Below are 27,583 nucleotides of genomic sequence, written 5' to 3'. Positions count from 1 at the left end.
ATGAGGAAAGAAGGTCATTAATGTTGATAGCAAATAGAATAGGAAGGATTGAAACCAGGGCATAGCACATTACTATATTAACAATGGAACAGTGGATTATAAAATTGATACCAAAATAATTTTGTGGACAATTTAAAACTTACAATAATAAATTTAACAACAACCATGGAAATGGCAATAAACTAGGGTTAAAGTTTAAATTAAAGAATTTTAACTTTTATTAAGATTAGAAAGCAAAATTTAAATACATTTGTTAAATAGGTAATTATAACAGGTGGTAGTATGAATAAAATATAACACAAGGTAGTAAATTCCAATGTAACTAGACCAGGTAAGTCAAGACCATCATCTTTGTTATTCATTACCAAAATGCTGACCAATTTGTCTGATTCTAATTTCAAAATTGTTAGTTATATATATTTTTTTTTTTCTACAAAACGGCCTTTCAAGACCACGCGAATATCATTATTTTTATTTTTCACTTAGTTATTACATATTATATATGACGTCCGGAAGATGATAATTTTCCTGGACACACCTTTTTGAGAGTAAAAGATCTTGAGGGTTTAGTATAGACAAGTCATGAGGTGACAATACTGAGATTTAGATTTCTTATCTCTCTTCCTGAAGCAGTGCCAAGGAAATAAATTTGTTTATGCAAAGGGACATTTTAATGAAGAGATATATTAGTCTTCTATTAAAGTTCATTGGCACTCTATTTTTAAATTAAAGATATATCAATTTGTTAAAAATAAATATTAAGCTATAAACAACCTTAGCTCTGGCTGATACAGCTGCTGAACCTAGTGAAAAGGTAAGTGAACTTAATTTAATTTATAATCCTAGCCATTCTGCTATCCGTGGAAACCTGGTGAAGGGTAAAACTACCACGTCTCAGGATGTGCCAGAGCCCGCACCACCTCTCTCCATGACCCAGAAGAGGTGAAATAGGGAAAAGGTGAGAGCACAGTTACAGCTGCCTCTGAAGCAATGAGGAAGTCCCCCAAGGGTCTGTGACTGAAACTGCAAGGTTCCAACAGGAACCAGCAGCTGAGATTGCTGCTCCCAAGGGGCAGCATCAGAGCAAAGACAAAGCTCATTGCGACAACACCGCCCTGTGGGTTGGTGGCTGGCACAGCAAGGCTCCCTCCAGACCTAGCAGTCAGCCTGCTGTTCATGTTGGGCAGGCTGCGAAGCACATATCATGCAACATATGGTACAAAGCATATATCATTAAACACTTTGTGTTAGCCAAAATACACAAGTGTGTATGTACACATCCATGAGCCAAACGGAAATGTATTCAATGAAGAATCATGCTATGATAATAAATACATTAAATATGATCTATTTGTTGGAATGAGATGCGATTCCGCTTATAGGAATTCCAGACACATGGATTTGGAATCCTATAATGAGCATCTTACAGAATCAACCAGATGTTGCCCAAAGATTAAATACAATACCTGGCATCTGGAATGTCTCAGTGACTCATTGAGGGATATTGTTGTGAATTCATATCACAGCAGCTATCTCATCTGTAAACATACATTTATAAGAAATGTCTCTTGGTGGAACTATGATCTTAATAAGCTAAGAATCCTCACTAGGGGGTTATTCAATGCTTCAAAAAGATCTGGCAGAAGGGATATCTATAAGAAAGATCTTACAGAGTATAAGAATCTGTCCATAAAAACAAAAGACAAGCTTCAAGAAAGTTGTCTTGAAGTAGACAATATTCGAACAAATAGATAAAATTCTTTCAATGTAAACCTTTAATGAAAGTATCAGCGAGATCCCACTTTCCAAATTGTGAGTTGCTAGAGAAAGATGATACTTTCCCCACAATAAACAGCTACAGTGTTAGCAAAGGCAAGTGGGATAAAGTTGATAAAATTATTACTATTCGCAAAATTGAATGGGCGACCAATTCATTGTCACATCTCAGATCACCTGGCACTTTAGCGAAGAAGCCAGCTGAAATCCGGCCTTCACACCTCCTTGAAAATTCGTCTCAAGAGATACCTCCAGGCTGACGATCGTCCAAAATCAGCCCTCCCCACCTCCATAAGCGGTCCAGATGTTGTGATTGCACTGTGGAAACAGAAATGCATTGGCTTACGAACTACTCCTGTGTGAAATGCAACCAAGGAATTTGCCTCTCATGCGAAACTATGCATGTTTTCCAGCCTGTTCTTGCGATCCTTCATCGGCGCCCTACGAGGGGTTCAGCATACTTAGATTCAGAGAATCTACATAATCTTTATTAAGGTCGTTATAACGTTATAAAGTTGTGATATTTCTGACGCTACAACGTTGGTTGGCCTATTGTGGATGAAGAACATTAGGCCTTATCAGACGTAGTGCTATCTGCCAAAGGAAAAAAAACTATCAAAGTAATTTTTTTTAACATAGTTTAATCTTTAATATTCTACAAGTATTTATTTTTAAATATCGATCTTCAATATTCTATACGTATTTGTAAGTTTCTTTTTATGTTTACGTTTGAGTTTGTAAATATAAAAGCTTATAAAAACATTATTGTGTGTGACCGAATCACCTTGTTCAACCGTATCTTTTTTTTTTCCTGATCCCTCTAAAACAGAAAAACAATAAATTAGTGAATGCTTTATTATGGAAAAAAGAATAAATCATGTAGAGTATTACCTTTTACTACCTTTGGTATTTTAAGGCTACCTGTAGTACTTATCTATTAATTGTGAAATTTCCATTCTGTATGGTCCTACTAGTAAAGAAAGAATCCGGAGGTGAAGGGCCTCCTCATATTGAACCGTTTGTCTAGTAACAATACTTCCTTATAAAGTACTGCACCCCTGACCCTTCATGCGTGTAGCGGTACAGATTTAATTTTTTTGTTTTGTATTTTATCAATTGGATATAGATATATTGTTTCTTATCAATAACTTTAGCGTTTATTTTTACATACAAAAGGGTGAACGTCGATTACTTCCTTTGTTTACCAGCGTTTGTATGTATTTTTATTTTGAGACAAATATACTTATCGGCTTTTAAGTGCTACAACAAATCACAAATACAACCAATTGCAAAAATCGCGCATGCTCAAGCGTAAGTATCTAGTTAGCGGCGCTACCTATAAGCGAGCGTAAGAACTACTACTACCTTCATCGCTGATCGTCAGAGTACTCCTCGTAGTTGTCAAAACGATTGTGTGATGTTAATTAAATTGCTAATATCTTTTGTTTTGATTTTAGAAGCCATGTAAAATATTACTGCAGTTGTAAATGCATTATTTAAATTAACTAGGAGGGTTCCCCATGCCCACTTGGGCAGTGGGCCAACCCCAATTTTACTACAGTTCACGTAATTGTACTACTCGTTGCTCAAATTGTAAAACTGAAATATAAATGTATTCTTTAGTTCAGATTATATTACTTTTTTCAATATAGTGTAAGCAGGAAAAAAAATAAACTTCAAGTCTTTATCCCAGCATTTTAATTTGTACTTAAATTCAGTGCCTCTTCAAAACAATGTTCGTAATCACGCGTTCCTTGAAAGTGCTCTGGATTTTTATTTCGTCTGCTGCTATTTTAGGTACTTACAGGAGTTAACTACTAGACTGGCTGGAATGGAAAGCCTCATAAATTCTCTCAAAACAGTATTTTTAATGGAATCTACTATCTGCAGCGTTTTGCTTGCCGTAACGTAGGCCACACACCCGTAATTGATATCGGTATAAGTTGGCTATAGAGAAGGAATTATGTTTTCCTATCTCTTCCCTAAGCATTTTTAAAACATTTAAAACAGCCAACTTTTAGTTTTTTCATATACGGGGGTAAGGCAGCTATCGAAAATAATACCCAAATAATTAAAGGTTTGGAAATACCTAAATACTTTTCCATTTAAATTAATGTTATCTTCGTTCATTTTCCCCCCTCGTAAATAAAATGGATTGAGTTTTTGAGAACGATATATTTAACTCATGATCTTCCAACCACTCGACAGCACTCGGAGTTGATTCGTTTAGGCAATTTATTAAAACCCATAAATCTTTTCCTTCTATATGTAAGAGAAGGTCGTCCGGGAAAATGGGAAATGATGTTTCCACATTTAACTTTAAATGATCGGTCATTTAAAACATTTTTGATAAAATTCCAGATTGAATATTGAATGCCTATTTCTTTGAATTTATTTAAAATAATACAAGGTTTGGTGAAATTAAAGGCCTTCTCAACATCCAGGAAAACTAGGAGTACCTGCGTTCTGTATTTAAAAGCATGAAGTACTACAGATTTCAATTTAATGGTATTAAGTGTACTTCTTCCTTTCCTGAAACTACATGGCCATTGGGGAAGTACAATTTGATTTTCCAAGTACCATTGTAATCTTGTTGACACCAATCTTGATAGAAATTTGCACATTTTTTTGTAGTGGATATTATTATAGACTTTTGCTAGTTAGTTGGGAACATGTTTACACATTGCAACTAGCTAATATTAACTCTATTTTATATAATGTGTCTCGTACTATTTTCATTTTTTTGTTTTTTACCAATTTCCTTGTTCATGGAAACATTCGATACCTTTAATGTTTTTTGGTATTATAGATGTAAAATATCATTATAAATATATATTCATATATTCACACAATATAAATACATATTCATACGTGCATCCATTCATACATACATATATGAGACATTCAGTCATAAAAAATGGTAAATAAAATTTATAATGAATTCAATTTTTAGGCATTCACAACTTTTTAAAGGCTATTTTCATAAATTGTAAAAAGAATGTTATAAATGTTTGTGTGGCATAACATCTATAGATGATATAATAGAAAATGAGAGCAGCTGTGATGGACCTTTAATTAAACACAGAGGACCAGAAATTAATTTTGTAATATTTGAGGTGATTTGGGATGTAGGAGTTGAGTGATAAATATAAGCAATTGAAATAAGGAAAAACAAAATAAAATGCAGAAAATAGAATAAATTGAATGATTTATGATTAGTACTTATGGGTTGATGGTTGCAATGCCTAGAATGGTTGGTCAAATTTGGTAGATAAAAGATGGAAAATGGGGTGAGGTGTTAGGATAATTAGATGGAAATAGAATAATTGAAATTGACCAAGACTTATAGAAACCCTGAAGGCTGTAAGTCTTCAGAGGACAAATAGTTATATTGAAAGAAAAAGATTGACACTGAATCACTGTAGGACAACTTATTGCAACTTACTACAGGGCAAGAACATGAAATGAGTAAGATGCTGAAGGGTGAGAGAAAAGTGCTTTTTGTCAGTTACCATGTTTATGACCGAACGCCTACACAAAAGGTTGAGGAACAATTTTAATTGAAAACTTTCTTATAAATCCATGACTATATTATTACAGTAATAGAGAAGGACAAGATAGATTTATACATAGTTATGAAATATAAAGCAAAATATATTTATAATAGCAAGAGCCTATCTCTTTAGATCCTGAGTATCTATAGGAATAATCCCAACATTATTTGAAAGGAATATCACAGGAATGGAACAAGAAATGATCTTTCATGAACAGACATTTAAAATATTTCAAAAATTCTTTATTATCATTATATTTACAGTATGAAAATAAATTCAAGAAATATATATATACTTCATCATATAACATTTTTAAATCACATTTTTTATTAATTGTTATCCAAAATATTAGTAAATTAATTTACATTAAAAAATATCAAAAAGAAATGAATATTTTGATACAAATTAAGAAAAAAAATTAGATAACAGGAAAATTGAACCAAGAAAAACTCTTAGTATGAGAATATTTGTAGTAAAATTTTTGAATAAAAACAATTTCTTGATGTATCGATTTTACTATCACCATCAACCATCATTCAACAAGCAAAGAACCTTTTTATAATTATCATGAAGGCTAGATAAAAAGTAGAAAAAGATTTTTCTTTGTAAACAAATGTCTTTTTCTTTCTCCAAAACAGCTTTAAATCTCTATACCTATGAAATTTTGCATGCATTTTATTTCTAGCATATTACATGTACAGAATAAAGGATTTTTTAATTAGTAGAAAAATATAAGCTACATTGTCTGTTGAAATTTAGAGTTTGTTTTAGTCTGAACTGTGTTGCTGTTCAATTTACAAATTATGAAGTACTGCATTCTCTGAAAATCCCTTCAGTAACTCTGCAGTGTTGCAAGGTAAATAAGATCACAATTCTAAGCTAATAGCTGATGAAACCGATTCAAAGGACAATGTACCAAACAATTAGAAAACTACAACTTATTAGGAGAGGAACATAAAAATGAACAATGTTTTCATATACTTTTACAATATAAATTTATAATCTGTATGTAAACAATGTTCCTGGATCAAAAACATCATAATTATAAAATTTTATGTTCAGTACATTTTATACTTTTTATATATTTATGTAATAAAGCCCCAACCATCCTGTAATCAATGGAGTATGGAATGTACAGAGCCTAATTTCTCGGAAAATTGTGGGGTTTGGAGGGGCAGATTCAGGGAGGAGAATAAGGAAGATGAAAGCAAAGAAAAATTGGGCACTATACTATAGAGAAATTAAATAAATCATTAATACATTACACATGTATTTTGTTTTAGGGGCCCTACCAGATTCCCTCTCTTCTTCTTCAAGGGAGATCCTTGGAAATTCCTAACATTCAGGCAGTCCCCAAATCAATCAAGGGAACCCTACAATATCTCATCAACTAGGGCCCCACAATATCATACCATCTAGGGCCTAGCAGTAAGGTATTGTGGTAATGTTCAGGTCACCAACTGGAGTTGGGAAATGTGCAATCCAGAAATGATTTTAAAATAATAATATGGAAACAAAATTGTGATTTAGTTTTATTTTTCCATCAGTGAACCTCTTATAATAGTTTTAAACTTGGAAACATTTATAAACAAAAACCATATTTTCCCAAACTACAAACTGTTTAAACCAAAGATGTTACATTCCTCCAGCCATACATAATATTTATCTTGAATATGTTATCAATTCATGGAAGTAAATGTAGGAAATTATACTTGATATAATCTGAAATTTATGAATGATTAAGTAGTCACATATTGCTGTTGTTAAGTTTGTCTTAGCATGAGTTTTAGAAATTAAGTAATATTTAAGATAAATTAGTCAGCATTTCACTTAGTTATGTATTTTTTCCGACAAAGCCAAGGGAATAAAAGGAAGATATGTTACATGAGTTAAATGAAAAATAAAACTGAAATTTGTGTCAAGACTTTAAGAAACTGAAGGGAAAATGTTAGTTATATTATTTTTGACCGAGTTGGGAGGACACTTCCTTTCATTAACATTAATGTCAGTTTTCCATATAAAATGCACAACCGATGCAAACCTAGATTTAACAAAGACAGTTTTCCTAATGCCCATAATTGATCACAAACTTCTTTCATATTTGAACTTCAATATTTCACCAACTTCTCTGTTTAAAAAGTCTTATAACGTTTTTTAAATGTGTATTTGTTTTACAATAATTAATGCATTTGAATACATTACAAAAAATTATTAGTTTTCTTATACTAAATATATTAACTGTCCAATTTTTGGCCATGCACCAGAAATAAAGTTTTATTGATTCATACAGCCTATTTTATACATTTATTTTTTATTTTTAACTAATATTGACTTAATCCTTCAGAATAATCAATTTAGTTGATGGAATTATTTAATTAGATATGAGAATATATGTAGAAACATTATTTGTTTCTCACTCATTTCACTCATCAAGAAAAAATATATTGTACAAATAAAGGCAGAAAAGAAATGATACTTATGATTTTACAATGGGTATACATTCTTGAAAAAGCAGAGGATCTAAAAGAAAATGAAATAAAAGTAAAAATTATATACGTGGATTGCGGGGAAAAGAACTACATTCAATTGCATGGGATCATAAATATATGCATTTTTACTTCATATTTAATAGGATAGTAATTCCTGTTGGTGCTATAATACTTTCAAATGAATTTAAACTTACTCTTTTTATTTCAAGGACCAAAGAATAATAAAAGTGAGATTTTCAAGCCACTAGCTTCGTTTCAATTATCACAACTATAATGCTAATACACATCATTAAATAAGTGTCATGGTGTTTTAGCTTACATTGTTACTAGACATATAACTTAAATTATAATATAGCATACCATTCACTAATTATAATTAGTTTAAATGACAATAATAAATTATTAAAATAATACATAACAAATATTTATAACATTGAAATATTAATTTAACAATAAGAAAACAGTTACCAGTAAAAATAGAATCAAGGAATCCTTCTACTTAAGAGAAAACTGTAGATAGACCAGAAAAAAAGTATATAAATTCCAAATCAAGAGAAAAAAAAAGTCAGAAAAATTATGTTGAATAATAATTCATTAGATAAAAAGTAGAAGTATGAATACTTAATTCATAGCCATAACCAAATGCTACATGCTTACAAAGAATTCTTTATTAAAATAATTTTCAAACCCTAACAGAAAATTTTTTTAATCAACATAATTCAAAATCATACAGTAATAATTTAGAATTTTTGTATTTAATGAAAAAAGGAGAACTTGACTAATTCAAGTTTACTGAGATTAAAACCAAAAGTTAATTATTTTTTTAAATGATCTAATGAATGAATTCATAAAATAAAATAAAATTAAAGGAAAGATATCTTGATTCTATTAAAATTATTAACATAAAATTAAACAAATTGTAAAAGATTACTAACATAAAATATCACATAGACAAAAATTTATAAATACTAGATGCTTAATTATGTTTCTCTCATAATTGTATGAAAATATTCTAAAAATAATATAATGAACCTTAGTGTATTTTTTCTTTTAAATTCATATTCATTACACTATATCTCTAGACATTTGTAGATTATCACTCGTATGCTAAGAGAGCTTACATTCAAACATTATATATATATGTGTGTGTGTGTGTATTTACAACTATATTACTCACACAGCCAGCATAAAATACATTGGGACATTTCCTAAAGATATCCATTATGAATTAATTTAATTACATTATATTTGATTGATTAACTTCTCAATCTAGAGTAATATTTGAAATTCACCTCCACCTCAGTAAATTTTATAACAAACATAAAAAACCTTTAATTTCAATCCAACAGAGTTTTTAAACAAGCATTTTTTATTTTTTTTTTTTGTAGAAAATTCAATGTTGTGTAACTACATTACATTATCAAAGCAAAAAAAGTACCAGTTTAAAAAACTTGTTTAATTGAAATTAGAGGTTTTTCATATTTGCTATAAAATTTACTGAAGTGGAGAAGGTGAGTTTAGCAGATAGATCCTTTTTTGTTAACAAAGATATAAAATTATTTTAGTTTATAAGTAAATTTATAGTGAGTAAAGCATATTATTTGAACAGTGTCCTCGTATATCTTTTAGTTAAAATATTTATTCTTATTTGAAAAGTTATGAATACTGTTAATCATTTATATAAACAAGTCCTCTTCCTTAAGTCAGATTGTTGACTAAGTCATGTCTTCATAGATTTTTAGAGGACTTTAGATAGTCTGTCATAGCACAAACCTTGGAGAGCCATGGAGGTCTTTAAAATCCTCAAAAAAATAATAAATATAGCGAAGGAAATATAAATGGATTCCTCCTTTCAAGTAATCCATAGGGGGTAGACCCTCGGTACCTTTCAAATCAATACATGTATAAAAAATCAATAAACACACATTTGATGTGCCAGTTATATGTAAAATTGTGTATATATCCCTACTGTGTAAACTTACTCAGGCAATGATTCTGAGTTATAACAGTTAATTCACACTAATGCCCCTTAGCTTGACAATGCCCTGATTTTTCGAGGTTTAACAAGTTCCCTAACTTTTGCAGGTCCATTGAACACCCTGCAATATTTATAATTTAAAAGAACCTTCTTTTAGTAATTTTTTCAAAAATGAATATCAAACATTTTTTTTTTTCAATTCAACTTCATTCATATGATTGATAACACAAGATCAAAATAATCACATAATAAATATAACATATATACACGTTACTAAACAAAAAGTAATTTTTTTTTCATAAAAAGTAATTTGTTTTTCTCAACTCTTTAGCCAGATACCCCCCCAAAATCAATAGTTAAAAAAAAGAACTGTTATATTACCCATGTAAGGCCCACCAGGCCAATCTGGTATTAAATAAAATTATATATAAAAAATATTTTGGGTATCAAGGAGAATGAAGTAGCCGAGGGGGTTAAGGTGGCAGCTTAACAACCTCCTTGTAACCGCAGCATTGTCGATTTGAATCCGGCCTGAGGGGGGAGGTTGACTTTCATTTCATATTGCTTCCAGAGAATGAAAACTTGACCCCCCTCTCCAACATGGTTAGAACAGGTTGGTTACCTGTATATAAACCCCCAATATCTCAGAAATTACCAGACAGGGGGTGAAAAAAAAATAAATGAATGACTTAAAATTTACATTTAATTGGGGACAGCCTTTTTTTCAGGTTCACACAGCTCATCTAGTTCATTATTTTGATTAGCCTTTTTTGGAAGGTATATGAGTACACGACGAAATTATAAAATAATTTTTATCAGTAGATATATCTTGTAATAGTACTCACAAACTTAGCAAGTGCTTTCAAGAGTGAACCAGATAAATGACAAATTGAATCTTGACTTTGAATTTTTATCATGATGGTTTAGGGATATATTGTTAATAAAAATAGTATGTAGCTAGTATAAATGGTTTACAATGAACAGATACAAGGTTATAATTTTTTTTTTCAATATTATTTATTTTCCACTTAAAAGAAGAGGTTACTTTTCATAGAACCCAAAAATTATAGGTATTATTATTTACTGTGGTATTAAACCTGCTTTTTATTGAGCATTTAGAATTCTTTTAGGATTAAAATAATTTTTGTTTTTGTTACCAGACAAATTATTGATATCCAGTCTTCAAATAATGAAATGTATGCATATTCTGATAAAATAATCAACAAAATAAAATATCTTAAATTCCATTATCTCTTTAGAAATTATAAATATTAGTTTTTCTAGTATATATAATAATAATGACAAATTGTAAGGAATTAATTAAAAACATTAACTGAATTTTCAATCAAATAAAAATATGATGGAAAAGAGCATTTAACGACCTTTTCAAGGATATTCTTACTATCATTGGTCTTATTACTCGCAACTTGATCAAAAAACATAATATAAATAATTATTTTAGTTTCTGAAATACGTAATTTATTTTATAGATGAAAACTATAATCCATTTATACTCAACACCCATAATATCAAATTACCATCATATTTAATGCAAATATTTATATAATTTTAGAGTATTACGTGTATATCCAACTGGTAATGTTAATTAACAACTTATTCAAAAATTACTTAAAATATGAGAATCATGGGTTCATTATGATTTTAAACACTATGAGATAATAATAATTACTTTTTAAAATAGCTTTGCAAATGTCTCCAAATCTCATCAAGATTCAATTTTTGAAGTGAAATTTCTGTACCGACATTCTACACTCAAGGAAAACAAAAATATAATAAATTAATAGGAGTAAATTGATTTTGTGATACCAAAGATATGAAAGGGAAGTAAAATGCAATGCTAGGTGTGTTTTATATTTTAATATGGCAACAGGAGGTCAAAGGATGTGACTCAATTTGCCCGGCACTGTTGGTATTGAGTGAGCCCCTCAGACCTCCTACTCTTCTGTTGCATTATAAAAAAATATCCTGAATAGACTGAGGAAATGGCTGTTAGTATTCTAATTAGTATTATTACAGAACTAATGTTTTCTGTGTTAAGTTTGATTATTTGTAATATTAATTATTATTATCATTATTAAACTTTAGCTATTAGAGGGAACGGAACGCACAATCATTATTAATAAAATTTTAATACATCATTTCATTTCCCGAAGTTTCACTTCTTTTGGCCAGTCCAAAGACTGCTATAAGTTTTTAAAATAGCAATGACAGAAACAGAACATGTAAATATTAATATATATACAATTGCATTGTTATTTATAGAAAACCAATAATATATTAATATTGATTGCTCTATAAACCTCATCTAAGAACAAAATTAACTTATGTAACACACAAATTATGACTAAAATAATCTAAATAGATTTCAATATAATGTTAACAGATCATTGAAGCATTGCTAACGGATCATGATGTTACTAATAGCTTATTCTCCAAAATATACTTTATTAATTTAAAATTTAAAAACTCGTTAGTTTTGGATTTTGTTCATGTGTCTCACACCTACATAAAAACAATTGAAGAAATTACTTAGGTAGAATCAGTCTTACAAGGGTTATGGATTCAGCTACAAGCGTTCATGAATAGTGAGGCAGTAGCTGGTTTTAAAAAAATTTTCTTTTGGGGATTCTACATTCAAATATCAGATATGTACCCTACAATTCATTCTGACGGGGCTTAGGAACCTAGAAAAAATTAATTTATATAATTTTACCAATTTTTCAAATTATGGATTTCTATCTGCTCCATGTGGATTTCAAGGTTATTTCTTACACACCAAACAATTTGTATTCTTGTATAGAATAATAAAGAAAGATTTTAGATTGTATAAGTTTAAATAAATATAAAAACCAAAAGTTGGATCCAATAAAGAAAGTCAAAAATTGATTTTTTTCTGAAAAATTAAGTCAGATTCGTTTTAATTGTTCTTAAATACAATTTTTCATAAAAATCAATAAAAATTCTATCTGGCTCACTTTGCTTATGTCAGTTGGCCTGAATTGTCACAATTGTGCTCATACAACTACAACTATAATCTGCCGAATTTTTTTTTTTTTTTTATATTTCAATCAAGTAAAATATTTTTTGATTTCTATGAAAATTTGTAAAAAATAAACAATATTTAGACTGACTGACCTAGAAAAGTGGGGTGAAATGATTTTTAAGGGGAACAAAGTTGAAAATTGTATTGTGTACCTCCAGAAACCCCTAAATACGAATAATCATAGCCCTCGAAAAATAAATTTTCTCAAAATATTTGCCTTCCTTAAGAGCCTTTTACCTATTTAAAAAAAAAAAAAAAAAATACTTTAGCGCTAACATGAGTTAGAATCAATCCAATCTGAATTAAACTTAGAAATAGTTTAGAGGTCCTATGAAGAGGCATATATCAGACTTACTTAAACATATTAGAAACGAAAATATAAAATGAAAATGGAGTTTTCTTTATTTGAAATTTTTCTCTTCCTTATAAAAGCATAAAATCTAAGAGGTATTGATTTGGGTTGTAAAATCGGAAATTAAAATTACTAACCACTATAGTGATGTTGGATTTAGACAAATTCTTAGACAACATAAACATTTATGTTGAAAATTGGCAGAAAAAAAATCCTCCAAAAATAAAGTTCAAATTTTTTTAATTTTTTATTTCTATGAATGTATTTAAGGGTTTTAAATGTAACCTGCTTTTTCCTAAATACAATTTTATTTTTCTTTAGTATCTTTTGGTTTTGTAAATTTTTATAAATTTAAACTCATTTAATACAATAAGTAATATTTATTTTCTTATTCTGTACAGAGAAACATTTCAGTTGGTATACTTTTAAATCAATCCAGGGTAAAGACAGAAAACAATAATTCAAAAAATTGCTAAAATTATATAAAATATTAAGTTTTTTTCTCAGCTCCTAAAAAGCACTGGAATGAAGGAAGGCTAGAATATACGAGGAGAAGATGGTTGGGGGATAGTACCACCCTATCATCTTCTCCTCGTATAAGTCATCCACAGTCATCTATCTCTCATGATTATGAAGGCTAGAATATATGTTGCAATATTTCTAAATGTATAATTACAAAAAAAAAAAAATTGATTAAAATTAGTGACCCTCTCACTGTACCCCTCTTGTTCGTGAAATTTAAACTAATTATAATTCATGGGAGGATTCCATGCAAGTTGAAGGAATAAGCAGTTGATGCCTTTCAAAAGAAAAATAAGAATCCATGCTGACATCAACTTTCTCTCTCCCCTCTCTCTATACAGATGGCTGTCTAAATGAATTTAAATATATATGAAAAATTTAATCATTAATCAGGAAAACTCCAAAACATACCACGAAACAACAATTAGGTGAAAGGTTATTTATAAATAAAGGTTTTAATATGAAAGGAATATGGTCCGGGTGCGGTCAAAAAAACGGTTTAAAGGTTTTAATAGTACTTATTGAATTTTTATATTTTTAAAAATGATAAGGATGATTCAAAAATAAATACTAACCTAAATAGGAAATCAATGAGTGAGGTTTTAAGAAGAGAGGGAGAGGAAAGCTTATCATTAGAATATTAGTATTTAGGAAAAAAAAAAAATAATAAATAAAAAATATATATAAAGCTATTGACTAAAATATGAAATTGTAAAATATAGAGAGACAATCAAATCAAACCAATATCACAATATTAACTGTATGAAGTTAACATATTATACGATTATTCAATGAAACTAATACAACCAATCTTGAAAGTAAATTTAGGTGATTAAAATTCTTCTTCTAAGTTTTAGAATGAAATTAATGTACATTTTCTAGTGTAACTGAGATCTGAATGATGTAGGTTCCTTTATCATAGATTTGGAGCAACAATTTATACAATGATCAATACACGGTAACACAATTATTAACGTAAGAGATATAATACTATAGTTCTGAGAGGTTATTAAAAAGGGTGAACTGGGGTAATTGTGTCCCAAAACCGCAATAGGTAATTTACAGCATCATTTCCAGGACAGTAGTTTTAGTTATATTTACTCTTCCTTCCTCCCAGTAATTAAGAGAATGTAACACAGATTACAAAATGATAACACATTTTACAATTATAATAATTCTTCCCTCAAGGTTTTTATAAATAACCTCAATGGTACACATTGCTCCAATCACTAAATGTGTAAATGACTTTTAGTTCTCATAACATTGAAGACATTTTCTAGGGAAGTAAATGTGGAAAAAGACGGGAACAAGTGGGGCAGATTGGTAAAAAAAAAAATATCACAAAATTTTTATTAAACAAAAGTTTTTACACTTTTTTATTGTTTTTGAAGTTCACCTTATATTGATATTCTAATTTAAAATAGTATTTATAACATTCCTAATTTGATCAGTGACATCACAGTAAAAAAAATATCTATGTGGTACAAATGTACTTACTGGTACACTTTTCCCCCACCTAACTAAAATTAAGGGGCCATTTGTGTATTAGTGAGAAGTAACAATAAAAAAACACATGGTAAAACAATAGTAACCATAAAAATAATTTATAGTACTTATTATGGGGTTACAGTGAATCATTTGAGTTGTTCAGATCTGTACGTACTTCCAAGCAATACAAAATTACTTCCCAGCCATTAGCTAAATGGAAAAACTATTCTATGAAACAAGATAAAGTAGATTACTATAAGGCACATAAAGGTTCATTCAATGTCTTTGATAGCAGTTAGCAAATGTTAACAACACCACAAAAAATAATTTCATGGCTTCAGATACAACTGGTGCTACTTTCCAAGTCTTACACATTGCCCCAGTTCACCCTAGTAAAAGATATCTAATGTTATAAGTCTCACAATTGAGTATTTTTATTGACTTTAGCGTTTAAAGTTAAAGAGAAAAAACTATACTTGAAAATAAACTGATGATTTAATTATATTTTTAAAATTATATGCAAGGCTAAGACCAATTTAATTTTAATAAAATACAGTTTATGGTCATGAATGTTACTGATATTCAAATAATTTTAGAAGAATGAACAGGAGATTGATAGAAAGAATACAACATAAAAAGTGCAAGTATTACAGCAATTATGTGAATATAATCAAGATGGAAAATAGAATATTAATAAAACACATCCAATAGTAAATAATAACATTCAGCAATATTTTAAAATATCTGGTAACAGTACAAAATGTAAAAAACTAAACCTCAAACATAATCCCCTAACAGTAGATTTAATCTATATTCACTAACATATCACTTATTTAGTTGCTCATAAATATATTTTATTTTTATTCATAAAAAAAAAAATTCAATAGTTAATTATAATAAATATAAGTAATAATTAATATCTTTCCAGAAGCTGATTAAAACCCTAATGATCTTAATCTAATTCAGTATAAAGTATATTATGAGTTATTTTAAAAAATATAAATATACTATACTTATTTACAAATGACCTATATAATTGAAAATCTATACATGTCAATATTGCAAAGAATAAGGCCTTGAAATCCATATTAATATTGTTATAATAAATACTATTACTACTACCCATGATATGATACCTTTAAAATGAGGACGTATTCACAGAAAAGGGTTGTTAGAAGGATGGCTTACACTTTGGCCCGTACTGCTCACCTTAAATAATTAAAAAAACAGAATTATACACACGTATGTAATGTAAGTAACATCAAATAAGCAAAAACAAAAATTCTCCAAATAAAATAATTCAACTAGCAATATATATAGTACTTGCTATTATTGAATTATTTGTGTATTGTTAAATATACAATTATTTGGTTCACTGTTTCCAGACTTCAACTCTCTTATTACTTTACTTATAACAGGAATAGCAGGTTACTTACAACTTACCAAACAATTTTAATGCTAGAGTTGAAAAGTCAAGTTTTATTCAAACAGCTTATGAAGAAAGTTGCAGAGACAGTAACATACCCTTGACAAAGGGCTAGTGAAAAGTATTATGAGTCTAGCTAATAACAAATTGAGAATAAGTTGAAAAATTAAGGATGATACCATTACCATACCATACCATTGTATTTGAGGATTTACACAAAATCCACATATTATTTAAACTTTTAAAAATACTGAAACAAGAAATTACTAAAAATTTACTACTCCTATTAGCATAATAAAAGAACATAACATACTACATTATTAAATTATTAAAGCTTACACGAAAGAGAACCAAGATGGATTATCGAAAAAGTTGGCTATAAACATTTTTATTACCACATATCATCTCAAGCACCAGTAAGTAGCCTGAATAACTGAGGATAGATGTTCAAGGATTAACAAAAGCTCTTCTACAAAAGGAGAAATAACTATAGGCATCTAAAACAAAACAATTTCCAGTAGAACACAAAGGGTGAGGGAAGTTTATTAGAAGAAACTACTGTTTGCTAACAGTGGGACAAAGAGTAGAAGAATAAATTCAGAATGCAATCAGATAAAGACAGACTGTGGAGTTAGGGGCTGTTAAGGGTGTTAGCTGTCTAACTTAGCAACCTCGTACTGTACCGGCACCTGTTCGAATCTTGCCGGGGGGGGGGGAGTTGACTTTTATTTCTTGGCCATCATATAGAATGAAAACTTGATCCCCCACCCCTACCACAGTTAGAATAAAGTGGTAGCCTGTATATAACTCCCTCACTTCCCAGTATATCAGAAATGAGCAGGCAGAGAGAAAAAGATTGTGAAGTTAGGATAACAGAATTTAATGACCAACAGAATCAATTTTAAAAAGTAAAAAAAAGGATTAAAACTCTGTTTATATTTTGATCAATGGAAGATTGAACATCTTGAATATTTTTTAGAAAGATGGATAACGTAGAACAGGCAAAACAAAAAAATTAAAATATAATTATTTAAGAAATAATGGAATTAAGAAAATATGGAATGGACTAATCTATGCAATGTTTTGAATAGAAAATATTTAATGCAGAAGTAATTTTGTTTAACTGTAATAAAGTAGGAGTTCTATCAATGGGTAGATTCTCCACATGTTTGTATCATGTTATAATATCACTTACAGTAAATTTACTTGATGTGTATATATGTATACAGTTGTAAATAACAATAAATAAATTATTAAAAGAAAAAAAAGCTGTAATAAATGTATTAAAACATGTATTTAGTTATATATATAAAAGGAATGGAAGCAAAACAGTGATGCAAAGTTTAAAAGTATGTCTATTTAAGTGGGGTATGATTGAAGGCCAAATACCTGCTAGTGGATTATTGATTGTGTTAATAATCAGTAAGCATTACAATGGATGAATAAGACTGCACACACCTTATGCTATTTAGCTATTCAGGGGTTCACTTAAAAAAATTCATTCGACAAAGTGATTCTGTTCTTGATTATAATGTAAAAAAAAGAATAGGAAAAGGATAATGTGAATATCTTTAACTATCCCAAAGGAAGTAAGAGAGAAAAATAAACAAGAAATAATCAGTTGTTTACTTCACTAGGGTAATATGAAGTAGTGAGTTATGTATTAAAAAGTACAAACAAAAAAAACTGAAATAATTTTAGCAATAATTGTTATTTTTATTATTTTAAGTAAATCTGTATTCTGAAAGGAAAAAAAAAAAAAAAAAAAAATGAAATTCGCAAAATGTCTTAAAACAATATAAATACTTAATAGTGTTGTTAATGAAATAACAATTACTGCTAAAATTACTCAATGGTTTTTATATAGTTCAGTATCTGACTTTCACAAAAATAAATTTGTTTTTCATAAAATCATCTTTTTGTTTATTTTAGAAGATAACTGTTTGTTATATTCACATTAAATACACTTATTTTAATTTTTCTTATTTTTTAAATAAATAAAAAGTTCATTTTAATAATTTGTAATTATTTTGGCTAAAAATACTGATACTTTGGGGAGACAAAATTTTAAATTAAATCATATTTTTAAGCAAGAACAGTGGACCGAAATAATATTCTAACTCTATCTTGTTTAATATTTACATTACAACCAAAGAGAACGTTAAAGTACTTTGTTAATTAAACTTTAAAGGGATTAATATTTTTTTCATCATAGCTGACATGGAAATCGTTTGAACCAAACAATTCTAGTTCAATCAAGGTTATTCTCTCTTTACTTCATCATCAAGAGAGTAACTGAGCTTTTTTTTTTTTTTTTAAAGTGGGTAATTGTGTATATTTTCTTGTTTCTTGAAGGACAAAATCAGACATACCATACTAAAGGTATCGATAAATACTTATAACCATCAATAAAGAAATAAAATCTTTAGTATCTGATTCAATATTGACAGGGATATAAATGGTGGATTAAATACGTTTAAATTAAATTAAATTTAACATTTAGTTATTAAAAAAATTAAATGGAAATTTAACTATACACTTGATAATTCAAAAGTCATAAGAAAATATGCAGCTTGATTGTTCTTGTGTCCCACTAACCTTTGAATTAAAAGGCTGTTTTTCATTGAGGACTGAAATATTAATCCAGAGCATCAAGATAAACTGTAAAGAATATACTTACAGAAAAAAATAAACTTTCTTGCATGTGGAGGAAGAGCAATGAAATTATGTTATATCTTTATAATCAAAAATATAATAGGAAAGGGTGTCTCATCTTGGTAAATTTACAAAAACACTTATGGCACAGTTCCATAACACAAAAGTGTGAATAATAAAACAACCACTGCTCGTTTGTCTGCTATCAAAAATACAAATTTCCCCATATGGTTATATGTAATATATTCAATTCATGGATCTAGGTGTATTCATTGCAATTATGATAATCAAAATTGACTGTATCTTCATTAATATTTATTGTTTATAATGAGATGCTGTTATCTTCATTGATTATGTAGTTACTATGTCAACTAATATAATCCCATATTTGATACTAAATTGTAAACTTATTATTTGTTGATGACCTCAACTTAACATTGTAAGTAGTCAATTTGTGTTTTGATATATTTTAACCAAGATCTGGTATATACTGGAGTATTACTAAAAATAAAAATATGTCCTTCCAACTTTCAAACTAGAGAAACTAACTATTGTAAGTACAAGCCGCAGGTAATGCATGATTATCATATGCTTCACCTGCACATTTGGCCTGTCCTAAGACCAGATGCTGCCCAGTAGTAGTGTATGATGTGACAAGGATGTGTCAGCAGCATTAAAAAAAAAAAAAATGAAATTGAGAATCAATAACTATCATCATTTAGATAAAACAACAAACATTTTTCAACCAAGAATTGGAACCTTCAACAATTCGAAACACACATTTTAGGAAACATACATTATTGAAAATTTATTAATTTGAAAAATTGCTAATTACAAGGATCTTTTAAATACCCATAAAAAAAGGTTAATATTATTAATATTTACTTTTTGTTCTTTTGTTTACTTCAAACCTATATGTCACCACACTTGGGCTGTATTTGATTACTTTTCGATTTATATATGAACGATTATCGATTTCGATTAATTTTTCGACTTTCAAAATCAAAGTAGTAATTTCCTTTAAAAAAAATTACCTAATGGAAAAAAAAAAAGATAGTATTCACAACAGTAAGATGTACTCAAGAACTAAATGATAAGCACAATTACTTTTACACATTTTTTTGTGTATTGATTATAATTGCTTGTATTTAAACTGGTTTCAATATGAATACCCTATACACTTGTACTCACTGAAAAATATTATAGGTATGAGTATCCTACTCTGTATTTAAACACTTTAAGTAAAAGTAAAGTGACTGTACTCAGTTACTCCAGTGCTCATATACAATTTACCAATCTATAAACACTTTAAATCAAGTTAAATTTGTTTATTGAACATAAAATTTTTTAATATAAGAACTAGGAATTATGCATATTATAACTTAGTAACTGTAAATTTTGTTTATAAAACCTAAATATTATATACTTTCAAATGATAAAATACAAAATAGATATTAAATATTATATATGAGTACTTTAAAATACTAAATTAGAAAATATAACTAACTTACAGTAAATGGATTAGGAGTGACCCCTGAATTCCTAGGTTTAGTAGTATTAAAATGGTTGGCTGATGAACTCGTTGATACAATTTGTCCATTAGCGGAGGTCCAAGGAAAATCTAAACACAGAACCATAAATTATAAGCATTAAACTAAATCAGTGGTTACTGTAAAGTTGGATAGAGTATAAAGTAAAAATGTGAATATTTACTAGAAATGTAATAAAAATAATTAATGCTTTATTCAAGTTGGGCTTAAAAATTGCCCCTTGTTTGAAAATCATCCTTGAAACCTTGAGTAAGCTTTGTTCACAATTTCATTTTTTTATGAACTAAATGAATACATCTTAATCAATGAATTCTTGAATGCCTAAAACTGCCTTCAAGCCTAGTTCCAGTAAGATGTCCACACACATTAACAGATTCTTATTGTAGTTTGTTCAGCATTAAATTATTTTTATTATATTTCTAGTAAATATTAACATTTTTACTTAATCGCCTATCTTGCCAGGATTTTTACAGGGTCATTTAATAATATTACACCAACTAGACATTGTGTTCTAGCTTCTGTTAATAAAAATAATGAAACAGCGCAAATGAATTAAGGTTTCAATAATTCAACTTCACTGGTCTCTAACAATACATCCTATTTATAATAGGTTTGTAGGACCAGTTTAAGAGTCAGCAAACTGTCAGGAGCATGCGGAGTTCTGTTTTAGCATTCCATGCAGGCCAGCGCCATTTCTCTGACTGTTTAAACATCTGTTCCAAGGGACTAAATTCCAAGATCGGAACCGTTTGCAAACTGTTAAATCAGTCCCTTTCTTTGAGCCCTTGATAACTTATCTACATTTTATCCAATGTTAATACAACTGTTGGAAAGCTGTATGTCTGATCTTTTAACCTAAATTAGCAAAAAACTAATATGAACTTTTTTCACTCCTAAAAATCTTTGACTGCACTTTGATAGGACAGTATGTCCAAATTGTTTCAATACCGTACTCATACTGAAGAACAGTGAGGTTGTATAAGGACTGTTCATATTTTATATATTACAAACATGTCAACATCATGGATAAATAAATTATCTTAAAGGAGAAAAAAAAATCAACTAAATTGGACCAGTATTAACTATAATACAGGAATTTAAAAGGAAAAAAATCCCAGATTTGTCCAGTAGAAAAAAAGTTATGACCAGGTTTAAGTGATTTTGGCACGTATATTAAGAAAGAATATAATTTTTTCACAGTTAATATATAACAATCTATTTTTTCGTTTTTAATATTTGAGTGCTATTTGTTTGGTGATTAAACTCCCTGCAAAAACAAAAAATCATTGAATTTGGACAATTATTGAGCCTATTGAAAATTTACCTATATTATTATTTAAAAAAAGTAGAATTAGGCAGGTTCTCTTTGAATTTTGTTTATTTTCTATTATAACTTGATAGCTGTACACCTTCGAAATCTGAATATCTGCTCTTTTAACCAACACTAATATCATTTAGACTTAATGCCCATATACCGGGCCAAATATTGGTTTCATATAAAGAAAAACTATTCAGACGTTTTATTTTATACCTTTGGTTCTAATTTGTTTAATTAGACCTGGCTTGTACCCTTTGGTGTAGTTTGTAGAACCCTAAACCACTCCCAAGTTTCGGGTATATTGATTGAGTTGTGCTGAAGTTACATCTATTTTTTATCATATATTTTTATTATATAATGTTATTTACCGCTATAAACTATAAATATACTCAATAATACAATGACTCAATTTTATATCATACATGTTACTTTGTTAACTGGAGTAATTAATTACGGTGTACATTAGGCATGTTCAAGTATTATGCTTTAGGAATAGAATATATTTGGTCAAACATAAAACATCATAACTGAAATTTTTGGAATCACCTGCTTTATTTAAGACTGATTTCATGAATTGTTGAAAGAATATTTAGGAAATTTAAGTTCTTAAAAGAATAATGTTGATATTAAGATAGGGTAAGTGTCTGTTGTTTGAAAAAAACATTATATAGAAAGATTAATTGTTGAGCGTAGGACTGATTTCATGAATTGTTGAAAGGATATTTGGGAAATTTAAGTTCTTAAAAGAATAATGTTGATATTAAGATAGAGTAAATGTCTGTTGTTTGAAAAAAACATTGTATAGAAAGATTAATTGTTGAGCGTAGTAGGTTGTAGGAGGAAGATAGTCTTGGTGGCGATTAGTAAAGGTAAAAAATAGTAAAAGATTACCATTAGATTGTTTTTTTGTACCTTATTGACTGCCACCTGGACTATCTTCCAACTAGTAAAAAACAGTAATGAAGAAACAATTTAATGTTGAAAAAGTTTTAATTTTTGTAGTCACTATGTTTTACTACCGAATGGCTCTAAGTGCAGAATGTTGCCTATCACTGCATATACCATAACCATCCATAGAACCATTTTCTAGGTCCAAATAAATATAGATATTGCATTTTAAGATATTAAGATTAAGAAAAATATTCATTCCTTTTACTGCTATGCAAGAAATACTAACCTAAGAAGCAGCTTTCATGATCAGAGGGATGTGCAAATCTCAAAAATGACTTCATGGAAAATAGTTCTTTAGAAATGTCTTAGTATGAAGAGAAAGGGGAAAAAAAAAGGAGGAACACTTCTAGTATTTTAACCAGAATTAGATGAATGGTTTAAACAAGCTGCTTTTTAAGACCATTTTTGTAAGTTTAGTTTTATTTAAATTTGTTAACACACTCATAAAAGGTTACCAGTAAAAATAATTTCAATACATACAGGCTCAAAAACTTTTTATATAATGTGTAATAATATGCATATTTTTTGGATCTTTTTCCAATGTTTATCGTAATAAATTATCAAAGGAAGACACAAATATGAAAGGTAAAATTAATATGCGGCTTAAGTGAAGGCTAATAAGCATTATCAATTAATTAAAATGGAATATAGTTAAATAATTTAATTACCACACAGATGAAAAAAACCCATGGATTATAATAAAAAAAAATTGGCAAATCTCACTTCGTAAGAACACAGAACTTAAGTATCTGAAGAAGTAATTAATTACGCCATTTATCATAAATTAATGCCATTTTAGGACCAAATATACTGCATTTTAAAACATTAAAATTAAGAGTATTGTTGGTCTAACCGTTTCCTAACAAATTTTAAACTAAAGAGGTAGTTTTCTTTTCTGAACAAAATAAAATGATTATCATGCCTCAAAAAAGACTTTTTGGATGGCACTGTGTTCTTAAAGAAAAAATCAGAAAAGAATTGTCTAATTATTTGACTTTAATAAATTTTCCTACAAAGTAAAACAAATTTAATGAAAAACAGCCTCAGTCTAAGATAAAGGATAACCTGAGATACGAGTAACCTCCTGTATTCCTGACTTAGCCAGTCTGAGAATAGTGGGGAAAAGCCTTCCAAGAGTCTACCCAAGTGGGTGACACTCGATCATGATCAGTATATCAATCCAGGACTGGGCTTCACTTTGGCGTTCCAGACTAGTTTTACCAGGTTCTGGACTGCCTCTTGGAACACAGCTAACATATGCCCAACAATCAAATGAAAAATCATTTTCTTAACTGTAAGACTTCTCTATTGCTGTAAAAGATTGACTTACCAGTATTAAAAGGATTTCCAACAGAATCACTGTTCCAAATAACTTCAGGATTACCTTAAAGAAAGGAAAAAAATAAGTATGACAAAATTTTTAAAATTAATTTATAGCATAAAATCATCTTAAAATTGTTTTTTCTTACGATTCAGTTATGAGCCAGTTTTATGAGAAATTTTCTTGAAACATAACTAACTTATAATAGATTTATTAATCCATGTTTGCAGTTAGCCAATTAATAGCATTAAATAGACCAAATATTAGGACTCCATTTTATTTAATATTATTTTAACTTAATCAGTCAAGAAATTTAAAATTATCTCTAACTACAGAACTATAGTTACTTCAAGGCTTGAATGACAGTCTAAGTGAATAAGTATGTTAATTAATTATGTTAAATCTGAAATATGAACAACTGATGTGTATTCCGATATTACTTTTGAGTGTAGAACTTTCATATCTTCATATGGTGTAGCTACTATCAATATCACTGAGATTACTAGAGGCCAACTTTCCATCTGAAATAGCAATTAATTTCTTCCTAGTTTTTTGTTTAGACTTCCTTTTTCTTGCTATGTTATCAGCATGAACCTCAATTTTCTTGTTTCATCAATTTACAAAAGGTATGACTGATTCATATACATTTTCTACCTTGATTCTTTTCCATCTCTTGTCATAAGGCTTATCTTGTTTAATCACTGGGTCTTCATGGTTTTTATTTAATTTATAGGCTTTCTTTTCCTATAACTATAAATTAAATTAAATATATATTATATATGTAGCTTGGATTCAAATTTAAACTTAAATATTAAATAGATAATAGAATTTTATGACATAATAGACTCTTTTCTCAGGGCGGGTTTCCAGGCAATCAGAAATAAATGACACCTTACTACTAATAACACTTAAACTTAACTAATAGCCATTTTACAAATACAATAAATTCCAGTTAGAAACAAAACTAACCAATTACACAATCTTCCCCTGATGATCGATGATTTCTGCTATCTTCTTGTCTATGATGCTATGTCCAACTTCTAACAATGGCTTCCAGTCTGGCTTCTAGCCGACCGACGTCCTCTCACCACACCAGCCAAATCAAGAGAGCCCGTTTCCTCTCTTCTATCTTCAATGTTCACTAGTCGATCCAAAAATAATCGATTGTAGTACAATCGGTCTGCTTTATTTGCTATGATTTACGATGTAAATAGTTTATTGAAAATTGTTATGTTCTTCTATTTCTTCTTTTTTCTATAACTATTGTATAGAAATAACAGAAGTTGAAAAATTTCAATCTATCTCAACACAAACAATTCAACGAACACTTCGGAAGGACGCGCACCACCATCTTCCTTGTTTTGTACAATGTATTTATTTTAAACAATGAAAACTGATTAGCTTGCTTTTTCATTTAAAATAACAAAAAAACAATACTGAAACGATATTCATAAAATAAAAACATAACTAAAATCACTTATATATAAATATCAACTATTGATTAAAAAAGAGGATATTACAATATATATATATGTATATATATTTGGTCAGAATCACTTTATTGCACAACTGTTGACAAAGTAATGAACATGGGGGGTCAGGACCCTTCATGGGTTTTAGCGGTACAGATTTAATTTAATATAAACATGTGTGTGTTTGTGTGTATATATATATATACATATATTACATAGAGAAAGAGAGTGAGAGAGGGAGGGAAGGAGAGAGAGGATCTACCATACTTAGAAAGTAAATAATTGTTATGACAAATATTCACAAAATATCAAATGAAAGTGCGTCAAAGTTTGTAGCTGAAGGTGGTGTGTGTGATTTCAACGACCAATTAGTTACAAGTTTCGATTCTTACGGAATCTCTATACTGCAATGGCACAAAAACCGGTAATTAATTTATAACTTACCCAATTATTTAAGAATCCATTAATTTAACAAAATTAACATTTTAAAAAATATGCACTCAATATATATAACAAAATGTACTTACCGACAGTGAATGGATTAAAATCTTTATAACTTGTTGTTGAAGGAGCAACAAATGCAGATGATTGAGGGAAACTGGATGCTTGAGGCCAAATATTATTAGACTCTAAGAATTACAAAAATGAAAAATTATTAATATTTTAATTGTAATAGCAAACAACTACTAAAAAGAAATAAGTTAAACATAAACAAAGCTAGTAAGAACTATAAAAACAAGAAATAATTTACTTTTAACAGGTATGAACGGTATTTTATTATTTATTTATTAAGAGTAAAAGGACTAAAAAAGTATTTACTGAATTATACTCGAGAAATGATTAAAACATTATTATATAATCTTTAAAAAAATTACCCCAGTCCACAACAGAGGTATTGGAAGGTTCTGATGATGTCTGTGTTTGAGATTTCATCAAAAAATCAAGATCTTTTAAAGCAGCATATTTATCTTCACTAGGTGGTTGACTTTTATTAATAACACGATCTTGGGAAACTGTAAGAATACATACATATTATATGAATAATCTATTCATGTTAACATATATATAACATATTAAACATTCTATGAAAACCAAGTACATTATATTATGTTAAAAAAGTATAACAAAAGGAATGTCAGAAAAGGGTCCAGGGCAGGCAGTTCAAAAAAGGTACACAAAATAACAGAAAAAAGAAAAAAGTATTTTTATATAAACCACAAAGTAAACTAAAAGAATATAAATAATTGAATTCAATAAATAAGGGTACCACCCTATTTTAACATCATGGTGGGGGTCAAGCTTTTATTTTGTGAGACCACCACAAAAACAAAAGTCAACTCCCCAGGCCAGAATCGGACTGGCGCTGCTGCAGTTCCCAGGTGAGACCTGTGCCTTAACTCCCTGAGCTACAGACGGCCCATTGTTGAGCCATTTGTGGCAGAGTAAGTTAAAGCACTAACTGCAGTGGCATCAGTTTGAATCTGGTTTGAGGGGTTGACTTTTATTTCTGTGGTAGTCCCACAAAATAAAAACTTGACTCCCCACTATGGTTAGAATATGAAGGTACTCTATAGATAATTATCAATTGTATCATTTATAAATGTAATTCTTATTAATAATTATTATATTCATATAACTTTAGTTTCCTTAATTTCTGTTTTTTATAT

The 27,583-nt window shown here is 28.9% G+C and overlaps 1 protein-coding gene across 2 annotated transcripts in view; it reads right to left on the bottom strand.

Annotated features, from left to right (window-relative positions):
• Positions 1 to 2,458: 2,458 nt before the first annotated feature.
• drongo (Arf GTPase activating protein drongo) overlaps positions 2,459 to 27,583 on the bottom strand; it is a 32,836-nt gene continuing 7,711 nt past the window's right edge. The window contains exons 7-12 of one of the 2 annotated variants that reach the window (XM_014428409.3): positions 26,792 to 26,929; positions 26,444 to 26,545; positions 24,454 to 24,507; positions 20,816 to 20,925; positions 16,360 to 16,432; positions 2,459 to 2,596 (exon numbers count right to left, since the gene is read on the bottom strand). In XM_014428409.3, the coding sequence (XP_014283895.1) occupies positions 16,379 to 16,432; positions 20,816 to 20,925; positions 24,454 to 24,507; positions 26,444 to 26,545; positions 26,792 to 26,929 (458 nt within the window). In that variant the 3' untranslated portion in view covers positions 2,459 to 2,596; positions 16,360 to 16,378. Of the gene's footprint in view, positions 2,597 to 16,235; positions 16,433 to 20,815; positions 20,926 to 24,453; positions 24,508 to 26,443; positions 26,546 to 26,791; positions 26,930 to 27,583 lie in introns of those variants that run through there. The other variant, XM_014428400.3, reaches the window with a different exon arrangement.

This window comes from Halyomorpha halys, unplaced genomic scaffold, assembly GCF_000696795.3.
Source record: "Halyomorpha halys isolate HHAL.00 unplaced genomic scaffold, Hhal_1.1 Scaffold33.1, whole genome shotgun sequence".
In the NCBI taxonomy this organism is placed as follows: Eukaryota; Metazoa; Arthropoda; class Insecta; order Hemiptera; family Pentatomidae; genus Halyomorpha; species Halyomorpha halys.
The sequence above is the reverse complement of the archived record's forward strand: the minus strand, read 5'-3'. Positions and strand labels throughout refer to the sequence as shown.